At 40.0% G+C, this 24,657-nt stretch overlaps 1 protein-coding gene across 1 annotated transcript in view; it reads right to left on the reverse strand.

Annotated features, from left to right (window-relative positions):
* ARIH1 (ariadne RBR E3 ubiquitin protein ligase 1) overlaps nt 1-14,660 on the reverse strand; it is a 121,014-nt gene extending 106,354 nt beyond the window's left edge. The window contains exon 1 of the mRNA XM_030317767.1: nt 13,995-14,660. Coding sequence (XP_030173627.1) covers nt 13,995-14,363 — 369 coding nt within the window. The 5' untranslated portion in view covers nt 14,364-14,660. The remainder of the gene's footprint in view (nt 1-13,994) is intronic.
* Between the last annotated feature and the right edge of the window lie 9,997 nt (nt 14,661-24,657).

Below are 24,657 nucleotides of genomic sequence, written 5' to 3' on the forward strand. Positions count from 1 at the left end.
AAAGAAGTCACCATAAAATTAGCATCTACAGAAAAGAATCAAATGGAAACTCTAGAATTAAAAAATACATCAGAGGGGTACCTGGGTGGATCAGTCAGTTGAGTATCCATCCGGCTCTTGATTTCAGCTCAGGTCATGATGCCAGGGTCGTGGGATCATGCCCCACATCTGGCTCCATGCTGAGCGTGGAGCCTGCTTAAGATACATTCTCATTCCCTCCCTCTCTCTCTCTTGGTATTCACCTTCAAATGCCCTCTCTGCAAGGAGAGCTTTCACACCATTCTTACTTTCTTACACTCTAATAAACCTTTACCTGCTGCTTAAAAAAATTATGTCTCTTTCTCTCCCCCCCCCTTTTCTGCTCATGCTCTCTCTCTAAATAAAATAAATTTAAAAAATACAAACAAATTAAGAATTGGATCAAGAAGGCGTGTGGGTGGCTTAGCCCGTAAAGTGTCATAGTCTCATGATTCATGGGTTCGAGTCCCGCATTGAGCTCTCTACTGTCAGCTCAGAGCCTGCTTCGAATCCTCTGTCTCCCTCTCTCTCTGCCCCTCCCTGACTCACGTGCACCCTCACTCTCTCTCTCAAAATAAATAAACATTAAAAAAAAAAATCAGACCAGGAAAAGACAGATTTAGAGACCCAGAAGATGAATCAATAGAAATTACCTAATCTGAAACAGAGAAAAGAGGATGTAAGATACACAAAAGAGCACTAAACACATATGGCACATAACAAAAAGCTCTAAGCTAAGTGTAACTGAAGTTTCAGAAGGAAAGGGGATGAAGGCAGAGCTGAGAATTTCCAGAACTGATAAAAGACATCACCTCCACAGATCTGAAAACCCAAAGTGAGATAATAACAAAGAAAACCACTAGACAAAGTAAAAAGTCCCTCAAACACTCAGATTAAAGACTTCATTAAGCCTTCTCCCACCACAATGGAAGCCAGAAAACAACAGATACTGAAAGAAAACAACTACAACCTAAAATTATATACATAACAAAATATTCTTTGAAATAGAATTGAAATAAAAGTACATAAAAAAATATTTACTAAGTATCTAATATGTGTCAGGTACTGTTGTCGGCATGGGGACTGCAGCAATGAATAAAGCAAAGTCCTGCTCTCACATGGCTTTCATTCTAATGTAAAAAATCAGAATATAAACAAACTAACAATTGGGATGTGTCAAGTGGTATCTCTACTACCTCTTCCTTGAAAAAATTAAGCCTCTCATCCCATTTCCAACATCTTTCCCCTACTAGTCATATCTTATGGTTCATATTTCCTAGATTTTATTTAACTATAGAGGCTAATATTTCTGTTAATACCACTCAGAGCATCTACCATAGCTTATACATAAAAGTTTCAGATCAGTAATAACTTGTAATTTATAAACTACTGCTAATTAATAATAATTCAAGTAGCGTGGTTAGTCATAGTTCTGTTTGAAGGCCAACATGACTTTTCTTAACAACTCAGAAATATTTCATAATATCAGAGCAACAATTCTCAATCTGTTTGGTCTCAGAACTCCCTCTCACCTTAAAAATTATTGAGGATGCCAAAGAGTTTTATGTGGGTTATAACTATCAATATTTACCACACTAGCTACTAAAACAAAATTTTAAAAATATTTACTAACTAAGATAACAGAAATAGATCCCAGTATAGATTAACACAAAAAAAACACTTTTATGAAAATAAATATATGCTCTGACACAAAAAAGCTGGGGTGAGAAGAGTGCACTATTTCACAAGTTTGAAAGTGTTCAATATCTGGCTAAATAGAAAATAGCTGGGTTCTCATATCTGCTACTGCATTGTCTCTTGGATATGCTGTTTTATTTGAAGAATAAAAAAGATGTGGCTTCATAAAGTAAGTATTTTGAAAAAAAAAAGAGGAGCACTTGGGGCTCCTGGCTGGCTCAGTTGGTACAGCACGTGACTCTTGATTTCGGGGTTGTAAGTTCGAACCCCACATTGAGTGTACAGATTACTCAAAAAAATAAAATAAAAAGGAGCATTTTCATAGGCTTTTCAGTTAATTATGGATATTCTTTTTGATATTAAGCCAAAATTCAAAAAGTAGCTCTTTTTTTTTTTTTAAGTTTATTTATTTATTTTGAGAGAGTGTGAGGGGGCAGGCAGAGAGAGAGAGAGAGGGAGAGAGAGAATTCCAAGCAGGCGTCACACTCTCAGAGCAAAGCCCAATGCAGGCTCAATCCCATGAACCATGAGATCATGACCCGAGCCAAAATCAAGAGCCAGACACTTAACCAACAGAGCCACCCAGGCACCCCCAAAACATGGTTGTTTCTTAAAGGCTGGTCACAAGGTAGAATCTGAAACCATGTCAAAGAACTTTTCATACTCTTATATTAAAATCTGGTGGTCTATCTTGTACTCTTAATGGACCACTTACCAAGGCATGGTTGTGAAGTATTGTAATTGGTCAATGGAAAATTGGTCATTTGGAAAATATTGATTATGTTAATTACATGGATCTTCCAAATATTGATATATTTTATCACACAGTATTTCATCAGAACTTTTTAAGTATTAGAAAGCTGTCAGTCTCACAGTGGCAAACATAAGTGTTCCAAAATTCTAATTTTCACTTACAAACTTAAAAATGTTATCATTGGCAATATAATGTAAGCAGTCTTCCTTTAAATAACAGGTGTACTTCATTCATTGGAGAAACATTACCATATGTTTGCCATTTGTCTAAATAACTAGTCATTATTTCAAGAAAAAAATGGTGTTCCATCAAACACGCGACTTGTACAGCTCACAAAACTGCACAAAAGTGTATCTTCAAGACAACTTCTGTAACTTTAGTATGCTCAAGTGCTTCATGCGTATCCCAATTTTGCCACCTAAGCTATAAAAAAGATGTGTACTTAAAGGATAAAATATAAAACTAATAACTTTTACTACTTCATCCAGAACAAATGAAAAACTTTTTTTTACTGTGTGTACAGGTGAAGATACAATAACTACTAGTATTTTGGGGTGCCACTTATTTTATGTGCTAGCATTCCCAAGGTTTTTACCTACCCACTGCTTTCTGCACCATCAGTACAGAAGTCAACACATTAAACAAGGCAAAAGTCTTAGTATTATCATACAATGGTTTTGCTCTCATGGACCATACTTTGAGAACTACAGCATTAGTGGCTCAATTTTTTTAAATCATTGTCAGTTCATATAAAGTGGCAGGGAACAACATGCAAATAATAAACTTTAAAAGTGTTGCTATACTGGGGCGCCTGGGTGGCGCAGTTGGTTAAGCGTCCGACTTCAGCCAGGTCACGATCTCGCGGTCCGTGAGTTCGAGCCCCGCGTCAGGCTCTGGGCTGATGGCTCGGAGCCTGGAGCCTGTTTCCGATTCTGTGTCTCCCTCTCTCTCTGCCCCTCCCCCGTTCATGCTCTGTCTCTCTCTGTCCCAAAAATAAATAAACGTTGAAAAAAAAAAAAAATTAAAAAAAAAAAAAAAAAAGTGTTGCTATATATTCAGAGGCCTTAAAAAGTTTGTCCTCTTGGAATTTAAACATTTTTTTCTTACTTCTTACACTATCACTGTGGCATTATCTACAAATCATAAAGTAATTTATTAGTGCCAAAAGAAATCTTATCTGGCTCCCTTTGGTTTACAGATAAGGAAACTGAGGAAGCGAGCGTTTACTAGGTAGGGACAAACCAAGTATTTACTGAGTTTCTACGATGGCAAAGACTGCTGGTGTGCCACACGCTACGGATGAAGAAGATTCAGCTCTCACACTCAAAACCCTCATACCTAGCTAGCTGAAGAGACTTAAGTATTGGGATGGCTATATTACAACCTCACATAGGCTGTAGCAACATCCCCATGAAATGCTATGCAAACATAGACAAGGAAGCACTAGAAAGGTATCGAAGGAGGACTTGGTAAGAAATCTGGTAATATCTGAGCAGGGTCTGAATAGAAGCACAACAAGCAGTTAAGAGAAGAAAGAGTATCAGAAGAGGGAGGAGAATGAGCAAATTTAAGAAAACATAAATATGTATTATATATTAAGAAATTATAACCTCAACAAAGAGCAGTAAGAAGAAAGAGAAATTATAAATAGTGCAGTTGGGGGTGGTAGAAGAATCAGGAACAATAGCAGCTGACACTGAGAGAAATCAGCTGACATCAAGATGGGGAAGCCGTGAATGCCATATTAAGGAATCTGGACTAGACTTATAATAGTAGGGGAGGGAAGGGGTGGATGAGGAAGTTTTTTTTAAGCAAGAAAATGACTACTATATTTGTATTTGGTAATATGACATAAACTAGAAGCCTGGAGACAGTGAGGCAAAAAGAGGCCCTAGATTAGGATTAGTTAGTATAACAATTAGGAATAACTTAAAACAAATTTCAGGGACGCCTGGGTGGCTCAGTCGGTTAACCTCAACTTTGGTTCAGGTCATGATCTTGCGGTTCGTGGGTTCAAGCCCCGCATTGGGCTCTGTGCTGCCGGCTCAGAGCCTGGAGCCTGTTTCAGAGTCTGCCTCTCCCTCTCTCTCTACTCCTCCCCTGCTTGCACTGTCTCTCTCTCTCAAAATAAATACACATTAAAAAAACATACTACAACAAATTTTAGAGGTAACTTGATTAGGTTACTTAATTGGATATGTGAAACGCAGAAAAAAAAAATTAAGGGTGACTCTCAAATTTCAAGAACGGTTCATTTGTAAATCAGTCAAAGAAAGAAGAGCCTTAAGGAGAGAATGCAGTAAATTTGGGTTTCAAATGGGTTTCAGAGAAATACCTGTTCAAAATGTCACAAATGTCAACTCAAGTGCCCACGTTACAGATTTTGACTTGTAAATACTTGCTAAGAATCAGAAAATACTTCTCAGTCTCTAGCTTATACTCAATCCCTAAAAAAATGTACAATTTTGATTAAGAGGAAGGATATATTACAAGTAATTAGAGCCTGTTAATATTTGAATTAGAAGTATGACAGTTTCAAAGGAGATAGCAGAACAAGCCTGGGGAGAAGTGTCTGAGATTATAGCTATTCTTAGCTTTGTCTAAACAAATGTCTTAGTTATAAGGAAATGTTACCTAATACTTCATTATCTGCTGTACTTTTTGCCAAATGTATTAAGTATCAGGTCCACTCGTGACACTTCCTTTAAATGGAACACAGCAAAAATGAAAAATGGTATTGAACAATGTTTACATTAAGAAAAAAAAATTTACACAAGTGCCTGGGTGACTCACTTGGTTAAGCCTCTGACTCTTGGTTTTGGCTCAAGTCATGATCTCACCATTTGTGGGTTCAAGCCCGGCATTAGGCTCCAAACTGACAGTGCAAAGCCTGCTTCAGATTCTCTCTCTCCTCTGCTCTCAGTCCCTCCCCCAATCGTGTTGTCTCTCTCTCTCTCAAAATAAATAAATAAACTTAAACACACACACACACACACACACACACACACACACACACACACAATTCCTAGTACAGTATTTGGCATTTCTCATTCAAATCCTTACAACCTTTTGATCTTAATACTAGCATTCTCATTTTTAGAAATGAAAAAAGTAGAGCTCTGAAAAGTTAATCTACCAGAGCAGCTAACTCAGTAAGAATTTCTTAAACTGCCTTTTGAGATACAAACTACCCATCTGTTTAATGCAAATACCAATTGGGCACCTTATACGCACCAAGATACATCAGAAATGAGACATTACTCAATATAAAGCTAGATGACCCCCTATCGCTGAGTAAATGAAAATTTAGGAATAAAGCAAAAATTTAGAATCTCACATATGATTGTAGAAACCTACTGACTCTATGATGTGCTATTTTTTTTTAGAATTGAAGACACAACAGTGGCCCACATTTTAACTCATTTGGGGAGTTTTGTTTTGCTGTTTTAAATATATTAAGTTTTTTAAAACACGGGGGACAAAAAAAGGCAAAAACTGTCACTACTATCTCTATAGGCCCCAAAGGATACAGCTATCCCAAATTAGGAGCCTCTGATTATAAATCATTCTCTCACGAGTGATCATCAAACGTCAGCCCAAATAAATTCTCATTCTTGTATTTATTCCATCATTTAATGGGAATAATTAAACTATTTAACAAAGCTATACAGTAACAGTATGATAACATACAAAGGATGACCTATATATTGTTAAGGTCTTAGCAAAATTATGGCCTGTGACACTACCTATTAGAAGAAAGAGTCTAGGGGTGTCTCGGTGGCTCAGTTAAGTGTTTGACTTCGGCTCAGGTCATGATCTCGTGGTTCATGGGTTCGTGCCCCACATCAGGCTCTGTGCTGACAGCTCAGAGCCTGGAGCCTGCTTTGGATTCTGTGTCTCCCTCTCTCTCTGCCCTCCCCCTGCTAGCACTCTATCTCCCTCTCACTCAAAAATAAACATTAAAAAAAACAAAGAAAATAGATAAATAAGAGTCTAAAGAAAATAGAAAAGCAGGCAATGTACATTATCAAAAATATAGGTTCATTGTTGTACTAGGAACAACGAAAGAGGGACAGATTAACTTCAGGAAGAAAAGTTGTTCCTTCAAGGAAGAAAAGCTTCCAAAACAATAATTACATTAAGAAAAAAAAATTTATCCAAAGGGTGATCCTAGGAACCATAGGTAAAAGTTATAACAGCAGCAAGCAGACTTTAATTTCATTTAAAAACAAAATCAAGAGTTAAATTTGGAATAGGCTACATCACAAAACAGTTCACTGTCACTTAATTTGTAGCTAAGCAGAGATCGGAATATTACAGAGATGAAATGGACACGAACAGGGGCTCTCAACCCTGGGTGTGCATTAAAGTAAATCCAGGGAGGGGGGTGGGAGGGTGGGTGATGGGTATTGAGGAGGGCACCTTTAGGTATGAGCACTGGGTGTTGTATGGAAACCAATTTGACAATAAATTTCATATATTGAAAAAAAAAAAGTAAAAGAAACATTAAAAAAAAAAAAAAAGTAATCCAGGAATATTAATCACAGTGTCTGGTCCAAACTCCCAGAGACCCATCTGCTTAGTCTGGGGTGGGGCCTGAGTGCCTGCATTTAAAAAAAATCTCAGGGAGAGACCCCTGGGTGGCTCAGTTGGTTAAACATCAGACTTAGGCTCAGGTCATGATCTCTAGGTTTGTGAGCTAGAGCCCTGTGTCAGGCTCTTTGCTGACACCTAGGAGCCTGGAGCTTGCTTCAGATTTTGTGTCTCCCTCTCACTGCCCCTCCCTCGCTCAATCTGTGTGTGTATCTCTCTTTCTCTCTCTCAAATAATAAATAAATAAATAAATAAATTTTTAAAAGTCTCAGGGAAAGAAATCTGAATACTGTGTCAATGTCAATCTACTGGTTGTAACATTATGATATAGTTTTGCAAGATGTTACTGCAAAAAATCAATAAAGTGTACATGGGATCGCTCTGTATTATTTCTTGCAACTGAAATTAAAAGTGTGAAAAAATCCCCAGATGATCCCACTATGTAGGTAAAGCCAAAAAAAAAAAAAAAAAAAAAATTTGGTGGACTGAAGAATCTCAAATTCCTGCTAATTCCTGCTAATTCTAAGAGACTGGAAACTATTCTTTTAAATCTTAGCCATTGAAAAGTAATTAGGAATGTTTATCATTTACAGATACAATACTGCTCTCTAAAGAGCCAAATACAAACAATTTCTAGTTAATCCAAAATAAAAAATCCAAACTACTATGTCCTCCCATTTGTATATAAATTGACCGGACAGATAAGCATTATACATGGTTGTCATTCGCCTCTTGACTAAGCCAAATATAGATACACAAGATGGTAGAACCTCTAAGATGGCCCCAGAGATACCCACCTCTTGGTCTTCACACTTTTGTGTAATCCCCTCCTGAACATGTGGATACAGTTATTCACTTACAAGTAAAATATAACAAAGTGATGAGATATCAATTCTAAGATGAAGTTATAAAAAGATTGTGGCTTCCATCTTGGAGGCTCTCAGTCAGACTCTTCATTCTGAGGGAAGGAAACTGTGTTATAGCCCCTTTCTGGAGAAGACCACATGGCAAGGAACTTAGGTCTCTGGCCAACAACCAGCCAGTGAAAACCTGAGGCCTGACAATAGCCACATGAGTGAGCATCGAAGGGGATCCTCCCCAAGTCAAGCCTTGAGAACTGCAATTCAGCTGATACCTTGGTTGCAGCCCTTAACAGAGACCCTGAGCCAGAGGCACCCAGCTCAGCTGTACCCAGAATCATGACTCACAGAAACTGTGAGATAACAAGCGTTGTTCTCAAGCCACTAAGTTTTGGGAAAATACAGGGTTAAAGATAACTAATACATACAGCTACCACAGGTCAAACCCAAAATAAAGGAATCTAACCTGATGGCTTCTGCCTACCTTTCTTCAGATTATCAAACCTCCCAGCTTCTGCAACATTATCACCCACAGTTGTTAAACTCTGTTCCACTTTAGCAGACCTCACCATTATCCTGACACCCTCCTCCTTCTCACTTCATTCAATTTCTTAAAATGGCTTCCTATCCCTCTTTCCTAGCTATCCAAATCCTAGCCATCTTCCAGATAACACCCACAGATGTCTCTTCCATGAATATCTATTACTACCCAGTTAGCACAACTTACTGACCTAACACTTGATTAAACAACTTACTGACCTAATAGCTTTGAGTGTCTAAATTCAAAGAGATCATCAACTCCTTGAGAATGTCTTCTCATATTTCAATATTTAGTACAGTATTAAACAGGAGCATTTACAGTATTCAAAACCTTAAATCCTTTCCAACGTATTAAACAAAGAATCTCAGTTATGTTTGAAAGAAAGAAAGAAAGAAAGAAAGAAAGAAAGAAAGAAAGAAAGAAAGAAAGAAAGAAAGAATAAAACCCAGGGGGTAAGGAAAGGTGGAAGGAAAACCAAGGGTTCTAATCTAGAATGTTAAGAGGCCACTAGTTTGGTATGCATGTTTGAAATAACTGAGTAAAGACCACTTCAGGGGCGCCTGGGTGGCTCAGTCAGTTAAGTGTCTGACTTCAGCTCAGGTGATGATCTCGCGATTTGAGAGTTTGAGCCCCACATCCCAGGCTCTGTGCTGACAGCTCAGAGCCTGGAGCCTGCTTCAGATTCTGTGTCTCCCTCTCTCTCCGCACCTCCCCTGGCTTGTGCTCTGTCTCTCTCTCTCTCTCTGTCTCTCTCTCTCTCTCTCTCTCAAAAAAAAAAAAAAAAAAAAAAAAAAAAGACCACTTTATCTGAAGGATAGCAGTAACGATGACAAATCCCCTCCCACTTGATTAGCCCAGTAAGTGTTGTCCATGCTCTTGAAATTTTCCTTTTATTAGTTTCTTAAACAATTTGCCTTCCATCATTAATTCACTTCTGTAGTATATTTCAACTAGATCAGTGGTTCTCAAACTTTGGCTTGCATCGGCATCACCTGAAATGTTCATTTAAACAGACTGCTGGACACCACCCCTCCCACCAGTTTTATTCACAGGACTACTGCCATAAGTGACTTAATAAGAATTAATGTAATTTAAAACCTACAGCTCAAGTAAGTTCAAGGAGATTAGCTGGGAAAAAATAGTTCAAGTTCAAGAGAAATAAACCAAACACCTTAATAGCTTCAAGATACACACAGTCGCCCCTTCCTCTCCCTCTTCCACCATTCAAATAGTTAAACAATTTAAGTTCATCTCGATAATATGCACACTTGAATTCATTTCTTGGAAACAATGAGCATCTCCAATTAACTGAGGTTTTACGAGGATTTTAGATAAACAAAACACCAATGTAAAAAAAAAGGGGGCAATCTAATATTTCAACTCCCTTAATTTCCCAGATTAAAAAAAAAAAAAAAAAAGGAAACAAAAACTGAAGGTTCTGATATGTAAACAAAACTTACCATCTGGAGGAAAAGTCAAGGCTAGAACTGACTCCTGAGCCAGTAAACTGAAATACACTGCTTCTCAATTTATGCTTGAAACCACACCTTAGAAGTTAATTAAGTCTTTTAATTAGATAAATACATAAATAGGTGAAATAGAATTAAAGACTTAAAATCAATAACAAAAGAAAGTTCCCCCTGAAAGGATGATGTATCTGTTGTCTTTAAAACAGGTCACTTAGCATAATCTTATAATAGCAAGACACCCACCCACCCACATCTTTATACCTTCTCTGTGACCACTCACATCCATCAGCCCGTGCTCCTCTACTGCAGCACACTCTTTAAAAGTGGTATTCCTAAGGGTACTGCCCTTCTCACTCTACTCATTCTCCCTGAATGAGTCAAAATCATGACAGTAGATGAACTATGACTATTCCAGTAGCTGAGAACTATCACTGGAGCAGCTAAAAATATATAAATGCTCAGGCTCCAACTCAGACTTAACTAATGAACAACAATCTCTGGGAATGAAGCCCAAGGACCTCTATGTTCCCCATTTCTATATGCTCCTTAGGCAAGAACCATGTCCTCTATCTACTCAACAGTGACTAGCATACATACACAAGCACAACCAACATTTGTTGAATAATGTTGTGGAAACACAAAACAGCAAGTATAAACACCTTCAATTGCAGAACTGTGTAGTGTTTAATAAATTATCAAGCTACTAGTAATTACATTAGAAAGCCACTGTTTAACTATACTAGTTAAGTAAATACAGTTGGGTAGTTAAGGGCTTTAAGTACTTCTCTATCACTGGTATAGGTTTAAAAAAATCCCTGATCTTTTCTTGAAGTCCACAAGATAATGTAGGTAGCCACAAAGGATTTAAATATAACAAGGCCAAATTAAACTATAACAAGAGAGTTACAGAAAGCTAGAAAACCAAGAGTATTCTAAAAGAAAAACTGTTAAGCTAAAACTACACTGCAGATATCTACAAATAACAGTACTAATCTCCTGTTGCCCAGAACTACTCTCCCAGAAGTAGTAATCAAATTCCCAGGGAAAAATTAAATTTGGCAATCTTTTCAAATTTCAATCTTTTTCTCCTGCAAATTCATTTTCAAATTCAATAATAACATACTTGATTTCATATTGAAAAGTAGCATTAGAGAGCAGAGGATTTAAGTTTTTTAGAATTAACAGTAAGCTCTCTAATGTGAACTAAGTAAAACAATGGTTTTTAACTTGATAAACTTAAAACTTATGGCCACATTAAACATTTTTTTAATTGAAAAACCTAGACAACTGATATTTAAAACTTCAGGAAATATAAAGGGATCTTATAAATCAATAAAAGAAAAAAATCCCCCAAAAGGGAGCAAAATGAGCAAAAGCAAAGGGCAATTTACAAAAGAAAAACCAACACCTAATAAACATGTTAAAAGTTCTACTTCGTGTTTTGTTTTTTTAAAGAAGGAAATTTTTTAAATGATGATTGTTTTATCCCAATCAAGCACCGACTGGTCGGGGGAAACTAATAGAACCTTTCTGAAAACAATGTGATAGGTAGTACGTATCAAATGCCTTGAAAATAACCACATCATTTGACTCAGAAATTCAATTTATCCTAAGAAAATAAAACATTCAAAGATTTATCTAGGAGGATATTACCAATGAAGTTTATAAAAGCCACAAACTGGAAAATAAAGGAAGGCCAATAATAATAGATGGATTAGATAAATTACTTTAGATCTGCAATCATGTAAACACTGGAAAAAGTTATTAACAAGAGAAGTTGAGATTCCTTCTGTTTTGTAACCTGCTTTTTCTACTGAAAACATAGAGCATATGGTATGATTCTGTTGCTATTAAAAAATATGTATAGCTCACCCAGAGGTCTGGAGAGATAACTACAGTTTAAATTTTGGTGCATCTCTCTTGGTGTAGATCTAATCTTTTTTTTTCCCCCTTGCCTAGTCAGTTTTTTCTTACAGTGTGCATGCATTACCAGTATAACTTTTTAAACCTATTAACATAAAAAACCCATACTATAACCAAAGCCTGGTTCAGAAGTATACCATTTGGAGAAAAAATGGTCTGAGATAAATCTTATTCTTTGATTTACTGATATTGTGAAACAGAAACCTAACAAGGAATAGATATTTGTATATTCTGGAATTCCATTTAAGAGCATCCTTAACATGAAGTTGACTAGAGAAAAGACAGTTTTCAAAAATCAGGCATGGAAACATGGTATAAGAAGAACGCCTAAAAAAAACCCCTAGTATTTTATAGTCCCTATTAGCTTAGTTCATCTGCGTTTATTCTCTCCTCCCTAAACTAACAAAGAAAGAATGATGTCATATGCATTAGCTACATCTCTGTTCCAGAAGTCCTATAAAGAACTTGCATGGTTTGGCCTTAGTGATTAAGACACACCTAAGAGCTGAGAAAGTTGGATGAGATTTACTACATGAAAACAAACAAGTTAAAAGGTTAAACAATAAATATCCATTATCCATGAGTTTTTTTAAGCTAATTAAAATGCCAATAAGCTAGATAAGTTTGAAATTTTAGATTTTATATAATGCAGTTGTAAATAAAAAGAGAATTCAGGGTCCACTCTAAATTCTTTTAATTTCCTCAAAAAAAAGAAAAAAGTCAATTTAGTGGCATAAGCTGTCATATTTTTAGAATCAGAAAAAGAGCAATAAAGCTTATCTTCCTTCTACATCCCTTCAATTTCCTCCTTAGACTGCAATATCTATATGAAAGTTTGAGATTTCCACAGTTCAATACTAACATTATAGATCAGATATTTTTTACTATTCCTCAAAATACGGTCTTCAAATGAGCCTGAAGACATGGTTCAATTGGATGTGCTGCTTACTAGACAATACTGTAAAAATCTGTTAATCATGCAAACTGAACAAGCAGGCAGTGACATACTACTGCCAATTTGTCAGTGAATATTAGCCAACCAATTCTAAGGGAGAAAAAAAAAAAGTAATGACTGACATACAAGGCAACAGTAACTTGCTCGTATGTATAGTCCCCTTACTTGTAACTAATGTTTTCCAAAAGTTGCGCTGAATCAAGACTTCATTTTTATTCTTCGGTCATATCCCTGACCTCTCATCATAACTGGTTTTTTTTCCCCCAAATGTAAACTTTTGATTTCCTAAAGCTCAAAAATACAAAATCTGACCCACGAGGCTAAATGGGTTGTGGTTATCAACTTAAACCAAGCCTACTCACCACGAAATAAAAATTATCAGAGAGTCCAGAAGCAGAAAGTCTCTACTTTCTAACTCACAATAGAGTCTTGTCTAATATTAGACAGTAACACTGCGTTTTGTTGTTTTAGCTGCAAAGCTGGGTATGCAATCTGCAGTAACCATTCCATCAGCTTCAAGTAAATCCTACGCTACCTCTGAAAAAGTAGCAGTTAGGTCCCAAGCAAACAGCAAAGACTAATAAAGAGATATAGGCAGAAGCCTCAACATCAGAAAAGAAGGCCCATCAGCACCTCTTCCGAGAAACAGTTCCCTTCCCCCACCTTTAAGTAGGCACTTAAGACTGCCAAGCAGATCCATTTCTTTATTAACTGGTGCCCACTTGGGGCAACCGTACACCAAACTGCTCTTAGGCCTACTCCAACCCCTTCCAAAAGCGCTCAAGCGAGCCTGAAAGCCGGGGTAACCCTCTTAGGGGCCCCGTTCTTCCTGCTCTTCTCCACCCGTCCTCCGCCCCGCCCCGCCCCTGTAAGCGCTCCTCCGGCCAGAGGAAGGACACCGGGCCCAGGGACCGGCAGGAATTGCCCGCAAGAGAAGTCTCAGGCGGCCGGAGGCCTCCGCCATAGCAGGACCTGGAAAGCACCGCCCCCAGCGCACCTCCCCACACCCGGCTAACCGGCGAATGTCTGCTTTCGACACCCTCTATCCCCAGCAGAGGCAGCGGAGGAGACAGGGCCGGGAGGCAGCGGGCAAGGCTACGCAGCAGGCCCGAGCCTGCCCCTCAGGCCGCCGAATCTGCTCCCCAGTCCGGCCGGGTCAAGTCAGCGCGGCGGCCACCCTCACCTGGATGACCTCGTTGACCTCCCGGATACATTCCACCATGTGTTGCAGAATCTGCTCGGCCGTGAGCACCTCGTAGCGGTAATCCTCCTCCTGCTCGTGCCCTGGCCCGCCGCCGCCGCCACCGCCGCCACCGCCGCCGCCGGGCCCCAGAGCGCTGCCGCCGCCGCCGCCCGTCTCCCCGCACAGCAGTCCGTCCCGCTCCCCGCCGACGCCCAGCCCGGGCTCCACCAGCTCCACCTCGCCCAGATCCAGGTTATCATCGTCCGGCTCATCCTCGTCCTCGTCTTCCTCCTCCTCGGCGCCGCTGTCCTCCTCGCTGCACTCTTCGTCCTCGTCGAACTCGTAGTTGTAGCCCTCGTCCGAGTCCATGGCGCGACACGCGAGGGCCCGGCGGACGCTGGCCCTGAGGCGGGGAGAGGGCGGGGACGCCGAGGCCCCGGCTCTCGCTCCGGCTCCGGCTGATGTCCGGACGCAGGCCTGGCTCCGGCCCCGCGGGCCGCGGCTCCTCCCCGGGCGCGGCGGTTGGCGGTTGGCGGCTGGCGGCGGCGGGGAGGGCGCGGAGGAGGGAGGGAGGGAGCGAGGGGGCCGCTTGCCGCCCGCCTCAGTCAGACGCGGCTCCGCTCCGGCCTCCGAGAGAAAACAGTCCCCAGCGCCACCTCCACGGCCGCTGCTACCGCTACTGAGCCAACAAAGGGGCGTGCGTCACCGCGTCGCGCTGCGTCGTCGCGTCACTCCTCTTGGCGTCACCGCGCCCCGCCCCGCCGCCCCTGCGTGGAGTGTGGGGAGACCCCACTGCCCGGCCTGGCTATGGGAGCGCGGCGCCGCGGGAATCGCCTTCTCGGTTCCGGCTGCGGTCCCTCTGTGGATCGACACTGGTGGACCCTGTTCCGGAGGAGGCCGTGGCCTCGTCGTCACCGAGAGAAGGGCCCCTGGACACGATGGTGGTTGTCGCCGCAGGCCATAGGGATCCAGCCCCTTCACTGAATCCAGCGAAGGCGGCCTTCCCACCCGGCGGTAGAGACACTTCCCGCTCGCCCTGGAGTAATATTCTGGGAAGACCTCGGTTGTTGGGCTAAAATTCCTGTTGCCCGGGCTACTAAATGGAAATCTGTTTCATGCGGAACCTCTAAACCATGTGACAGGTGAACCTCGTTTTAAGTGCTTGTGCTGCTGCTGTACGCTGGTACAGACGTGCAGTGGTTTTTAAGTCGCCGATAGTGACGTCATTTTAGAGGAGCGTTTCCTGAACTCAGCTCAGCAAGCAGCTACCAATTGAGGGCCCTAAGCAATGTAAACAGTCATGGCTTTCCTTGATTGAGCACTATGTAAGGGCTTTACATACATTCTCTCTCATCTTCACGGAGCCACAGTACCCATTTTGTATCTGAGGCTCAAAGGGAAAGGAACTTGACCAAAACCACAGAAAACGCCCTGTTCCAGTGGCCGGGTGCCCTAAAACATCAATCATAAAAATGCTTTACGATGCATAATATGGGTTATGTACGACAAAATATATAACATGCATTGTAATATAACACAATACAAGCTGTAAAAGAAATACCTACAAGGACCAAATATAGCAGAGAGACACTTGTCTCTTATCTAGAAATGTGCTGTGTGAGCTGCGTGGTGATTGGTGGCTAGGAGTTTAACAGAGAAGGTAGGTCTAGCCTGAGACCAACAGAAGATGATTTAGCCTGAGAGAGTAATAGAAGCAAAAGCACGGAGGTGTAAACTAGTTTCGTTTCAGCAGCTTCCAGTGAAAGAAGGGTAAATGGGAAATTATTAGGCAAGTTAGGGGCCAGGACAGTAAGAGCATTTTATACCATTATAAGAGTGGGTTTAAATTTTTGTAAGTAGGACAGGAGAACCAGAGAAGTGTCCTGAAGGTGGAAGAGGCCTGAGAAAGCACCCTCTGGGGGTACCCTGAAGGATTGGCCAGTTATTTTTAAAAATCTGAATTCCTATCTTACTGATAAATCTTACTGTTCAAACTACAGGTTCCCTTTGGAAATTTATTGTTTTTAAGTGAAAAATCCTGTGGGGCGCCTGGGTGGTTCAGTCAGTTGAGCATCCGACTCGTGATTTCAGCTCAGGTCATGATCCCAGGGTCATGGGAACCCAAGTGCAGCTCCAGAGGAGCTTGCTTAAGATTCTCTTTCTCTCCCTCTGCCCCTCTCCCCTGCTTGCTCTCTCTCTATATATTTTTAAAATGAAAAGTTCCTTTATGATGTGAATAAGCTACTAGTTTGTCCATTTTATATATGTTTAAATAATCAGATTTCCTGAAATAATCAGGATTTGTAAATTAAAGTGTTTAACATCAGTGCTGGTAAGTCTTGGTCCTTTGATTCTCTTTCTACTTAGTAGTTCTAGGTTGTTGCCACAGCTGGATAAGGACACTAGCAACCCTTCTCTCTACCCCATCCCCATTTCTATATACATGTGAGAAAAATTAAGTAACACTTGTCAGTACCCTCATATCCTTTGCCCCATTTTTTTTCAATCTACCCCTACCTTGTATGAATCCTACTATCCTTATCCTCCCCTTTGGTACTGGAGCAGCTGACCATCACTGGAATCTGTGCATAATCACATGCATTCTATTATTAAATTCTAGTCACCAAGCACAACTGAACCATCAACACCATTCAGAAATCCTGTTAAATTTTTCTGAATTGTCCTCCCTCTGTAGACAACTCTTGAAACCTTCACCAGTTTTCTCAAACCCTCACCATTGCCCTTCCAAATCCTCTCAAAGTATATAACTTTACATCACAAAGAAAATTGAAATCGTAGGAACTAATGTGACTGAAGCATGCTGAGCAAAGAAGAGTGTTAAGGGATAAAGTCAGAGAAGGGCTATCAAGGCAAAAGCAGGGGGACAGCAGGGCCTTGTAGGCTATCTTAAGAAGTTTACATTATTGCAAAGGGAAGCATTTTTAACAAGAATGAAACAATATAATATGCATTTAAAAAAATAAATGGCTAAAAGGAAATAACTATGGCTGCTTTGTAGAGAATGGGCTGAAAGGAGAGATTATGAGGCTATCTCAGTAGTTTGGGTGAATGATGATAATGGCTTGGGCTAGAGATGTGACAGTGGAGATGATAGAAATACTTTCAGGTATAGTTTGAAAGTAGAGCTAATAGATTTGCTGATGGCTTGACTGTGGGGTTGATAGAGGAAACAAGGATGCCTATTAGATTTGGGGCTTGAGGAACTGGGTCAATGGATGTACCATTTCCTGAAACGTGTTAAATTTCAGATGCTTGTTAGACATCCAGGTAGGGATGTTAAATAGGCAGTTATATTAACTAATGTGCAAGACAGAAGGTATGGGGACGTAGGGCTGAAGATACAATTTTCAGAGTTTATGTCAGCATTGTTGAGAAGGAGCACAGACTAAAGGTCAAGAGCTTAGGCTTTGGAGGAAAGAGACCTGAATTTGCCTGTGCCCCTCCAGTTACTGTCTATAACCTTGACCAAATTACTGAACCTTTCTGAGTTTGCCTTTGGAGGATAATTCCTATTCTCATGGGATTATCTGTGAGTATCAAATGAATAATGCATCTAAAGCTCTTGACGTAGTACCTGACACATAGTTAAATGCTCAAATTTAGAACTTTAAAAAAGTGTCATAAGTCACCTTGCATCTTGTGGGGAAAATTGTAACCAGTTGGATTTATAACCCTTTAATTGATTTTATTTGAATTATGCAAGTATGCACATGACCTCAGTCATCCCCATTTTCTAAGGAAGAATATTAGTCTGCTTTTTTCTCAGAAACCTTTTCCATAATCTCATAACTTCTTTTTTGGTCAATATCCTGGGCAACATCATAATGCTTTTGAATTTTGAGGCCTCTTATTCTATGGATAAACCTTTTTTTTTTAATGTTTATTATTTTGAGAGAGCGAGAGACAAAGTATGAACAGGAGAGGGGTAGAGAGAGAGAGAGAGGGAGACATAGAATCTGAAGCAGGTTCCAGGCTCTGAGCCATCAGCACAGAGCCCGATGAGGGGCTGGAACCCTCTGATGATGAGATCATGACCTGAGCCGAAGTTGGCTGCTTAACCGACTGAGCCGCTCAGGCTCCCCCATAGATAAACCCTTCTTAACCAGATTTTCAGCAACACTCATTCCATTGATATTTTGGAAATTATCTTGGAATCAGGTTAGGTTATAGAGCTATTTAAGGAAACCAGTATAACAACTTCTCTCTGGCCCCAAATTGTCCAAGTGATGACCCACATACAATGTTTTTTTTAATGACTTGATCTTAAAGGTATTGCCGGTGTACTGCTTTCTCAGCTGTGATGATTACCAGGTAGAAGTACAGTAATCTGTAAACAACATGACAAGGTCCTTGAAAAAAGAATAGGCAAGTTAATATTTTCTTGGTGCCAAAAGAATCATTATTGGTAATTAGGTACTCCCCTTATCCCCATGTTCTAATAAGGTCAAAAGATATTAGTATACATTTATTAAATATCTACTCACAGAGCAAAACTCTATAAATATTTATATGCTCACCAAGTGGCACTGAATGAAATCCCAATAGGAAGGATATGCAAATGCTTTTCAAATATGTAGAAATTAAAATACTCATGGAATTTTTCTAAGGGCACATGTTCAGAGCTGTAAGTATGGAAAAGCCTCTAGTAATTAATGGCAGGGCACTAAGGTGACTAAGCCTAGCTGGTACAGAACGGGTTTCCAAGGTTGTGGAGTTTTTAGTGCTAAAACTGGGAAATCCAAGGCAAACTGCCTTGGTTGGTCACCTTACTTGGCACCTCACCAAAAATTTTTGTATAATATAATTAAAACACTCTTTCCAAAAATAAATGGAAAGAAATTATCTTTTGTCATTTTGTTTATAAAGTTTATTTTATTGCAGCATTTATTGCTTTTTAAAAAATGTTTTAGTTGTTCTTGTGTTTTACGAGGCAAGATGTAAAAAAGTTACATTTTAATTTTAAAATAAATTTAAGGTTACATTTTACCAAAAGGGCAGAGAGAGACTAATAAGCTAATTGAGTACTTTGCATTTGTTTAAAAACATCTGTCTGCTTACTTACAAACAACAATTGAGTGTTATATCATTGTTGGGAGATAGATCTTATGACACCACTTTTGTGTGGAAAAAATAAAGCTTAGGGAAACTGAGGTTATATGCTTCATTAGAAGTCTGGGCACCTGGGTGGCTCAGTTGGTTAAGGTCCTACTCTTGATTTGGGCTCAGGTCACCATCTCATGGTTCATGGGTTTGAGCCTGGGTCAGGCTCTGCACTGACAGCACAGAGCTTGCTTGGGAGTCTCTCTTTCTCTGCCCCTCCCCTGCTCTCATGCATGTGCATGCACACTCTGTCTCAAAATAAGTAAATAAACTTTAAAGAAAAAAAGTCTGGTAGAGATATTAATAACCAAGACAGAACTGAGATTCCTGACTACAACCCTTCCCTGTCTTTCTTCCAGAATACAGAGTCTAAAGACTCCATTATTGAACTTAAGATTTCATGAAAGTAATTATCTACAATGGGTGGTAAGATAATTCTGGCACTAGAAGTAGAGTGCCCCTCATGCAATTAGACAAGTGTACAAAGTGTACCATAATGTCTGTGTTCTCTGCAACTGCAACACACATTAATTTGGCCTAAATGTGTGCTCATATTATACTCCTGCAAAAAATAGCAAATGATCATACCCCTGAAAGGAAATGTGTTTGTCCTAATGATTTAACCACTTGAAGAAAAAAGTAGTTTTATAACAAAAGTTTTCAAAAGAAATGCTTCTCTGTGGTTCACGGTATTTCTAGTTTGTTGTGTTGCCTTGTGGATGTATTTGAATGAATGGGCAAAAAGTGAACAAATATATTATTGAGTCTCTATGCGAGAGTAGATGTGTGTATGTTTTTAATTTACTCCTTGTGATCTTGTGAAGTTGGAATTCTTTACTTCATTCAATACATAAGGAAAAAGGCTCAAAGACGAAAAATAATCTGCCAAAGTTCGCAATGGATGCAGAGCTTTGATTCCAGGTTTTAAGAGTTCAAGTCCACTGTTTTTACCATGCAATTCTCAGTAATTTTAATAAGATCTTATTCCTGTACTAAATTGTGCCTTCTGGGGCACCAGGGTGGCTCAGTCAGTTAGTCTGTTATGCATCCAACTCTTGATTTCGGTTCAGGTCATGATTTCATGGTTGGTGAGGTAGAGCTCTTGTCCAGCCCCTTGGTCCAGCTCTGCATTGATAGCATGGAGCCTGCTTGGAATTCTCTCTCTCCTATCTCTCTGCCCCCTCCCCCCACTAGCACATGCACTTTCTCTCTCTCTCTCTCTCTCTCTCTCTCAAAATAAATAAAATTAAAAAATAAAAAATAAAATGTGTGTTTATATTTGTTATAAATTTGTTAAAATTTGTTTGCTATCAAACCTACTGTTGTAACTGATTGGCAACATAAACATTGACTATATGCAATGTTTGTTCCTACTTAGAAATAGGTCATAAAAATAGAATAGTGAATAAATAAACGTGTTATCCTCTATTTACATAGTCCTGTTTTATTTTTTGTAGCTGCAATCTTAGCATTTTATTTATTTATTTAATTTTTTTTTAACGTTTATTTTTGAGACAGAGACAGAGCATGAACGGGGGAGGGTCAGAGAGAGGGAGACACAGAATCTGAAACAGTCTCCAGGCTCTGAGCTGTCAGCACAGAGCCCGACGCGGGGCTCGAACTCACGGACCGCGAGATCATGACCTGAGTCGAAGTCGGCCGCTTAACTGACTGAGCCACCCAGGCGCCCCCGCAATCTTAGCATTTTTAAAAAATATTTATTAATTTTAAGAGAGAGAGAGCACATGGCACATGAGTGGGGGAGACACAGAGAAAGAGGGAGAGAGAGAGAGAATCCCAAGCTGGCTTCTCAATGTGGGTGCAGAACCAGTTGCGGGGCTTGATCCCACAGTGAGATCATGACCTGAGCCAAAATCAAGGGTCCAACACTTAACTGACTGAGCTGCGCAGGTGCCCCAAATTGTAGCATTTTTAATGAAAACTTAAGATATGTAAGTTGTGTATGTGTGTGTGTGTGTGTGTGTGTGTGTGTGTGTGGTCAATCAATCAATAGTTCTTTATTAGTGTTTATCCAGCTCAATGCACCTTTCAATGGCATTCCGGAGAGATTTTTTAAAAATAACACTACCACCTAAGAAATCAAATTACTTAAGGGGAAGTGTAAATGTAAAGGTTAGTTACAGAAATGGTAACTGTAGGGGCGCCTGGGTGGCTCAGTCGGTTAAGCGGCTGACTTCAGCTCAGGTCACGATCTCGCAGTCCGTGAGTTCGAGCCCCGCGTCAGGCTCTGGGCTGATGGCTCAGAGCCTGGAGCCTGCTTCCGATTCTGTGTCTCCCTCTCTCTCTGCCCCTCCCCCATTCATGCTCTGCCTCTCTCTGTCTCAAAAATAAATAAAACGTTAAAAAAAATTAAAAAAAAAAGAAATGGTAACTGTACATCAAAGAGAGATAACAAGCAAGAAGAATGGTACAGGTGGTAAATGCTAAAGGAGTTTAAAGGAGACAGAAGTTACTAAACTGAGGTGTTCTAAGAAAGCATTGTAAGCTGGACTTTCTCAGACCTTTATACATTTGCATCTGCTGTTCCCTCTGCCTTACATCCTTCCAAGCCACTCGTAACCAGCACCTAATCCACATGCTTAGAGACTACTGTTTTTCCAAGCCATTTTAAACCCGGCACTTGATGCCTAGAATGTGAGTAGTTTATGCATCTCGCATTTCTAACATACTTCCAAGTTTTTGATAATGTTGAAATGAATTAACATAAACCAAAAACAGTAGGCCAATAGATATTTATTGTCTTCTTACTGCAAATGTGTTGCATCTTGTCGACATTATATCATTGTTGGTGCTCTTACCTGTTAATTCTTTTAGGTCTCCATGACTTGCAGGTTGTGTGGAGGAGGAGAAGGGGGCCCAATGTGCATGTCCTCCACAGCTCTCCTGATGTAAGGTTTCTCTAGGGCTAATGCCCACATCACCTCTTACATCCCCAACGGTACCTCAGCTTCTCACACTTTGTAGCAAGAGAGGATTGATGTTGGAATTCAGCAGATTGGACACACCTGATACAATGCAGTCCGGTTATGAGTGAATAAAGGACTGCAGCAGGGAGCAAAAGAGAAATGTGTCAGGGACTTGAAGACTGGAGTAACCGAGGGAATCCTGGAACATCGGCACCTGGAAGGTGCACCTGTCCCCAGAGTCTCATTTTTAAAAGTTTTCCTTTGGCTCTCTTTTGGTTTAGGGGGTCTTTTCATCTGTCTTGTCTGAGACAATAACCATGATTCAAAAGGCGTAGTCACCTCTTCCAGCTCCAGGAACCAGATGCCACTCCTTATGGTGATTTTGCAATGTGGCTAGAACTGGTTTTTCAATTCTGTGGTTCCAACTATACCCTCACAGACATTGTCAGTGAGGTAGTAATGGAGGGCTTGTGATACATGACTTCTCGCCCAAAAGTCTTAATGAGCTGCTTCACATTGGCTTTCTTGAAAAGAGAATTTAACATGCTGGATATGTGGTTTAACACACTCAAATGCAAAAGCACCGAACAGAGCTTCCATTTTAAAGAATTTGAAAGGTCAATAAAATTAAATCATTACCTTCTATATAAATGTTATTAGAATAGTCCCAAAGGGTTATTTCATAGTTATTGATAGATAGTTTTACATCAAGCAAAGCTATGCGTATTCAGACACATTTTTTGGCTGAACAATAACAAACTGCATGCATGAGCCTTTGTTTCTTTCTAGGTGAGTGTGTGTAGGAGGTTGCAGGTGAAGAGGGTCAGACAGAAGTACATTGTACTGAAGCGGATATTCTCACTCAACTAACTTTGGCAGGTGCTACAGTGTAGCAGCACCATAAACTCCAGAGTAAGAAGCCTCACTTGGTAAGAATGACCTCAGCAAGTTATATCCACTTAAGAGCCTGTTTTCCCATCTAAAAAAATAGGAACAACAATAGGATTTTCCTCATTGGACTGTAACAATTAACTGACAATGTGAAAGTACTCATTATGTTCATCATTATTGGAGACAGAAAATGTACAGTGTTTTGTTTTAGGCTTGAGAACGTATACAAAGATGATTATTAGTCAATTGTAAAGCAATGGCTCTTTGAAGAGTACACACCCTCTGTCAAATTGTTGAAAAATGTTGCTGTGCTCCTCTTGCATGCTTGTGTTTTTATTAGTTAATTCAACAAGCCCATTGTTTGTTCACCAATAGTATGTTAGGCACTATGCTAAGATGTTGAGAGGAAGCAGATAAAAGCATTTCAGGGGCACCTGAGTGGCTCAGTCGGTTAAGCATCCGACTTCAGCTCAGGTCATGATCTCACGGTTCAAGTCCTACATTGAGCTCTGTGCTGACAGCTCCGAGCCTGGAGCCTGCTTCGGGTTCTCTGTCTCCCTCTCTCTCCGCCCCTACCCCACTCATGCTCTGTTTCTCTCTCTCTCTCCCTCCGTCTCTCTCTCTCTCCCTCTGTCTCTGTCTCTCTCTCTCTCAGAAAATGAATAAACATTAAAAATTTTTTATACCATTTCAGTTCTCAAAATGCTCACAGACTAGTGAGGGCAACAGACATGCAAACCATTAATTACATTACAATATCGTAAGTACTATAATAAAGTATGGTCTGAATGTTAGGGGAGCAAGAAGACAGGCATCTCAGTGTGGGAGGCAGACAAGGGCAGACAAGGATGTTATGGAGGGCTTCCTGGGAGGGTGTGGCTTGAGCTGAATAGTGGTGGAAAAATAATGTTCTGGAAATAAGGGAGTATGTATGTGCATGTAAGTGTGAAAAAATATGGCATATTTGAGCCATGACCTGTTTGGGGAACTGCCAGTAGGTCCACATACCTGAAATTTAGGGTATACATAAGATTTAGAAATACCCTTGTCTCTTCTCTGTACCTTTTTTATATTCCTTTCCCTTTTCCCATTCTTTTTTTATTCTCTTTTTCCTTCCTCCTTGGGTAACTTGACTAAAGATTCCACGGCTTGAGTGATAGAGCTAGAAATCAAAGCCCTGATTCATCTTTCAGTTTCCAGAGTCGGTGCTTCTCTTACTATGCTACTTTGAAGATTTTTCACTCTTTTAATAAAGCTTCTCATTATTTTCCTAGGATTTTTGTGAAGGAAACTATGTCAGGTTGCTTTCTTTACTAAACTAATTTTGATCATTTCATTTAGGTTATATGGGACAGTAGGATGAATACAAGGAGGGTAAGCTGTGTTCCATATTAATTCAATGAAATATGCATTTACTGAATGCAGGTGAACGTAAACCATTGTAGTGGGTGTTATTGAAAAAATACAAAACAGGTTACACTTCCTATCCTTAAGAAGCTGACAGTGTAATACAGGAAATGATACAGGAAATAATCTAGTGCAAGACAGCTCATTTAACAGCTGTCTTTTAAGCTTAGCACAAGGGCAGTATTTCTCAACTTTTTTTTTCATTATCAGTCCCTAAGGAACCTTTTTAAACCTTTCCATCTTAATCACTTCCCCCCAATGAAATTTTACTACCACAGATAGACTGTGTATCTATGTACTGTATGTATACCTGTGCT

This window comes from Lynx canadensis, chromosome B3, assembly GCF_007474595.2.
Source record: "Lynx canadensis isolate LIC74 chromosome B3, mLynCan4.pri.v2, whole genome shotgun sequence".
In the NCBI taxonomy this organism is placed as follows: domain Eukaryota; kingdom Metazoa; phylum Chordata; class Mammalia; order Carnivora; family Felidae; genus Lynx; species Lynx canadensis.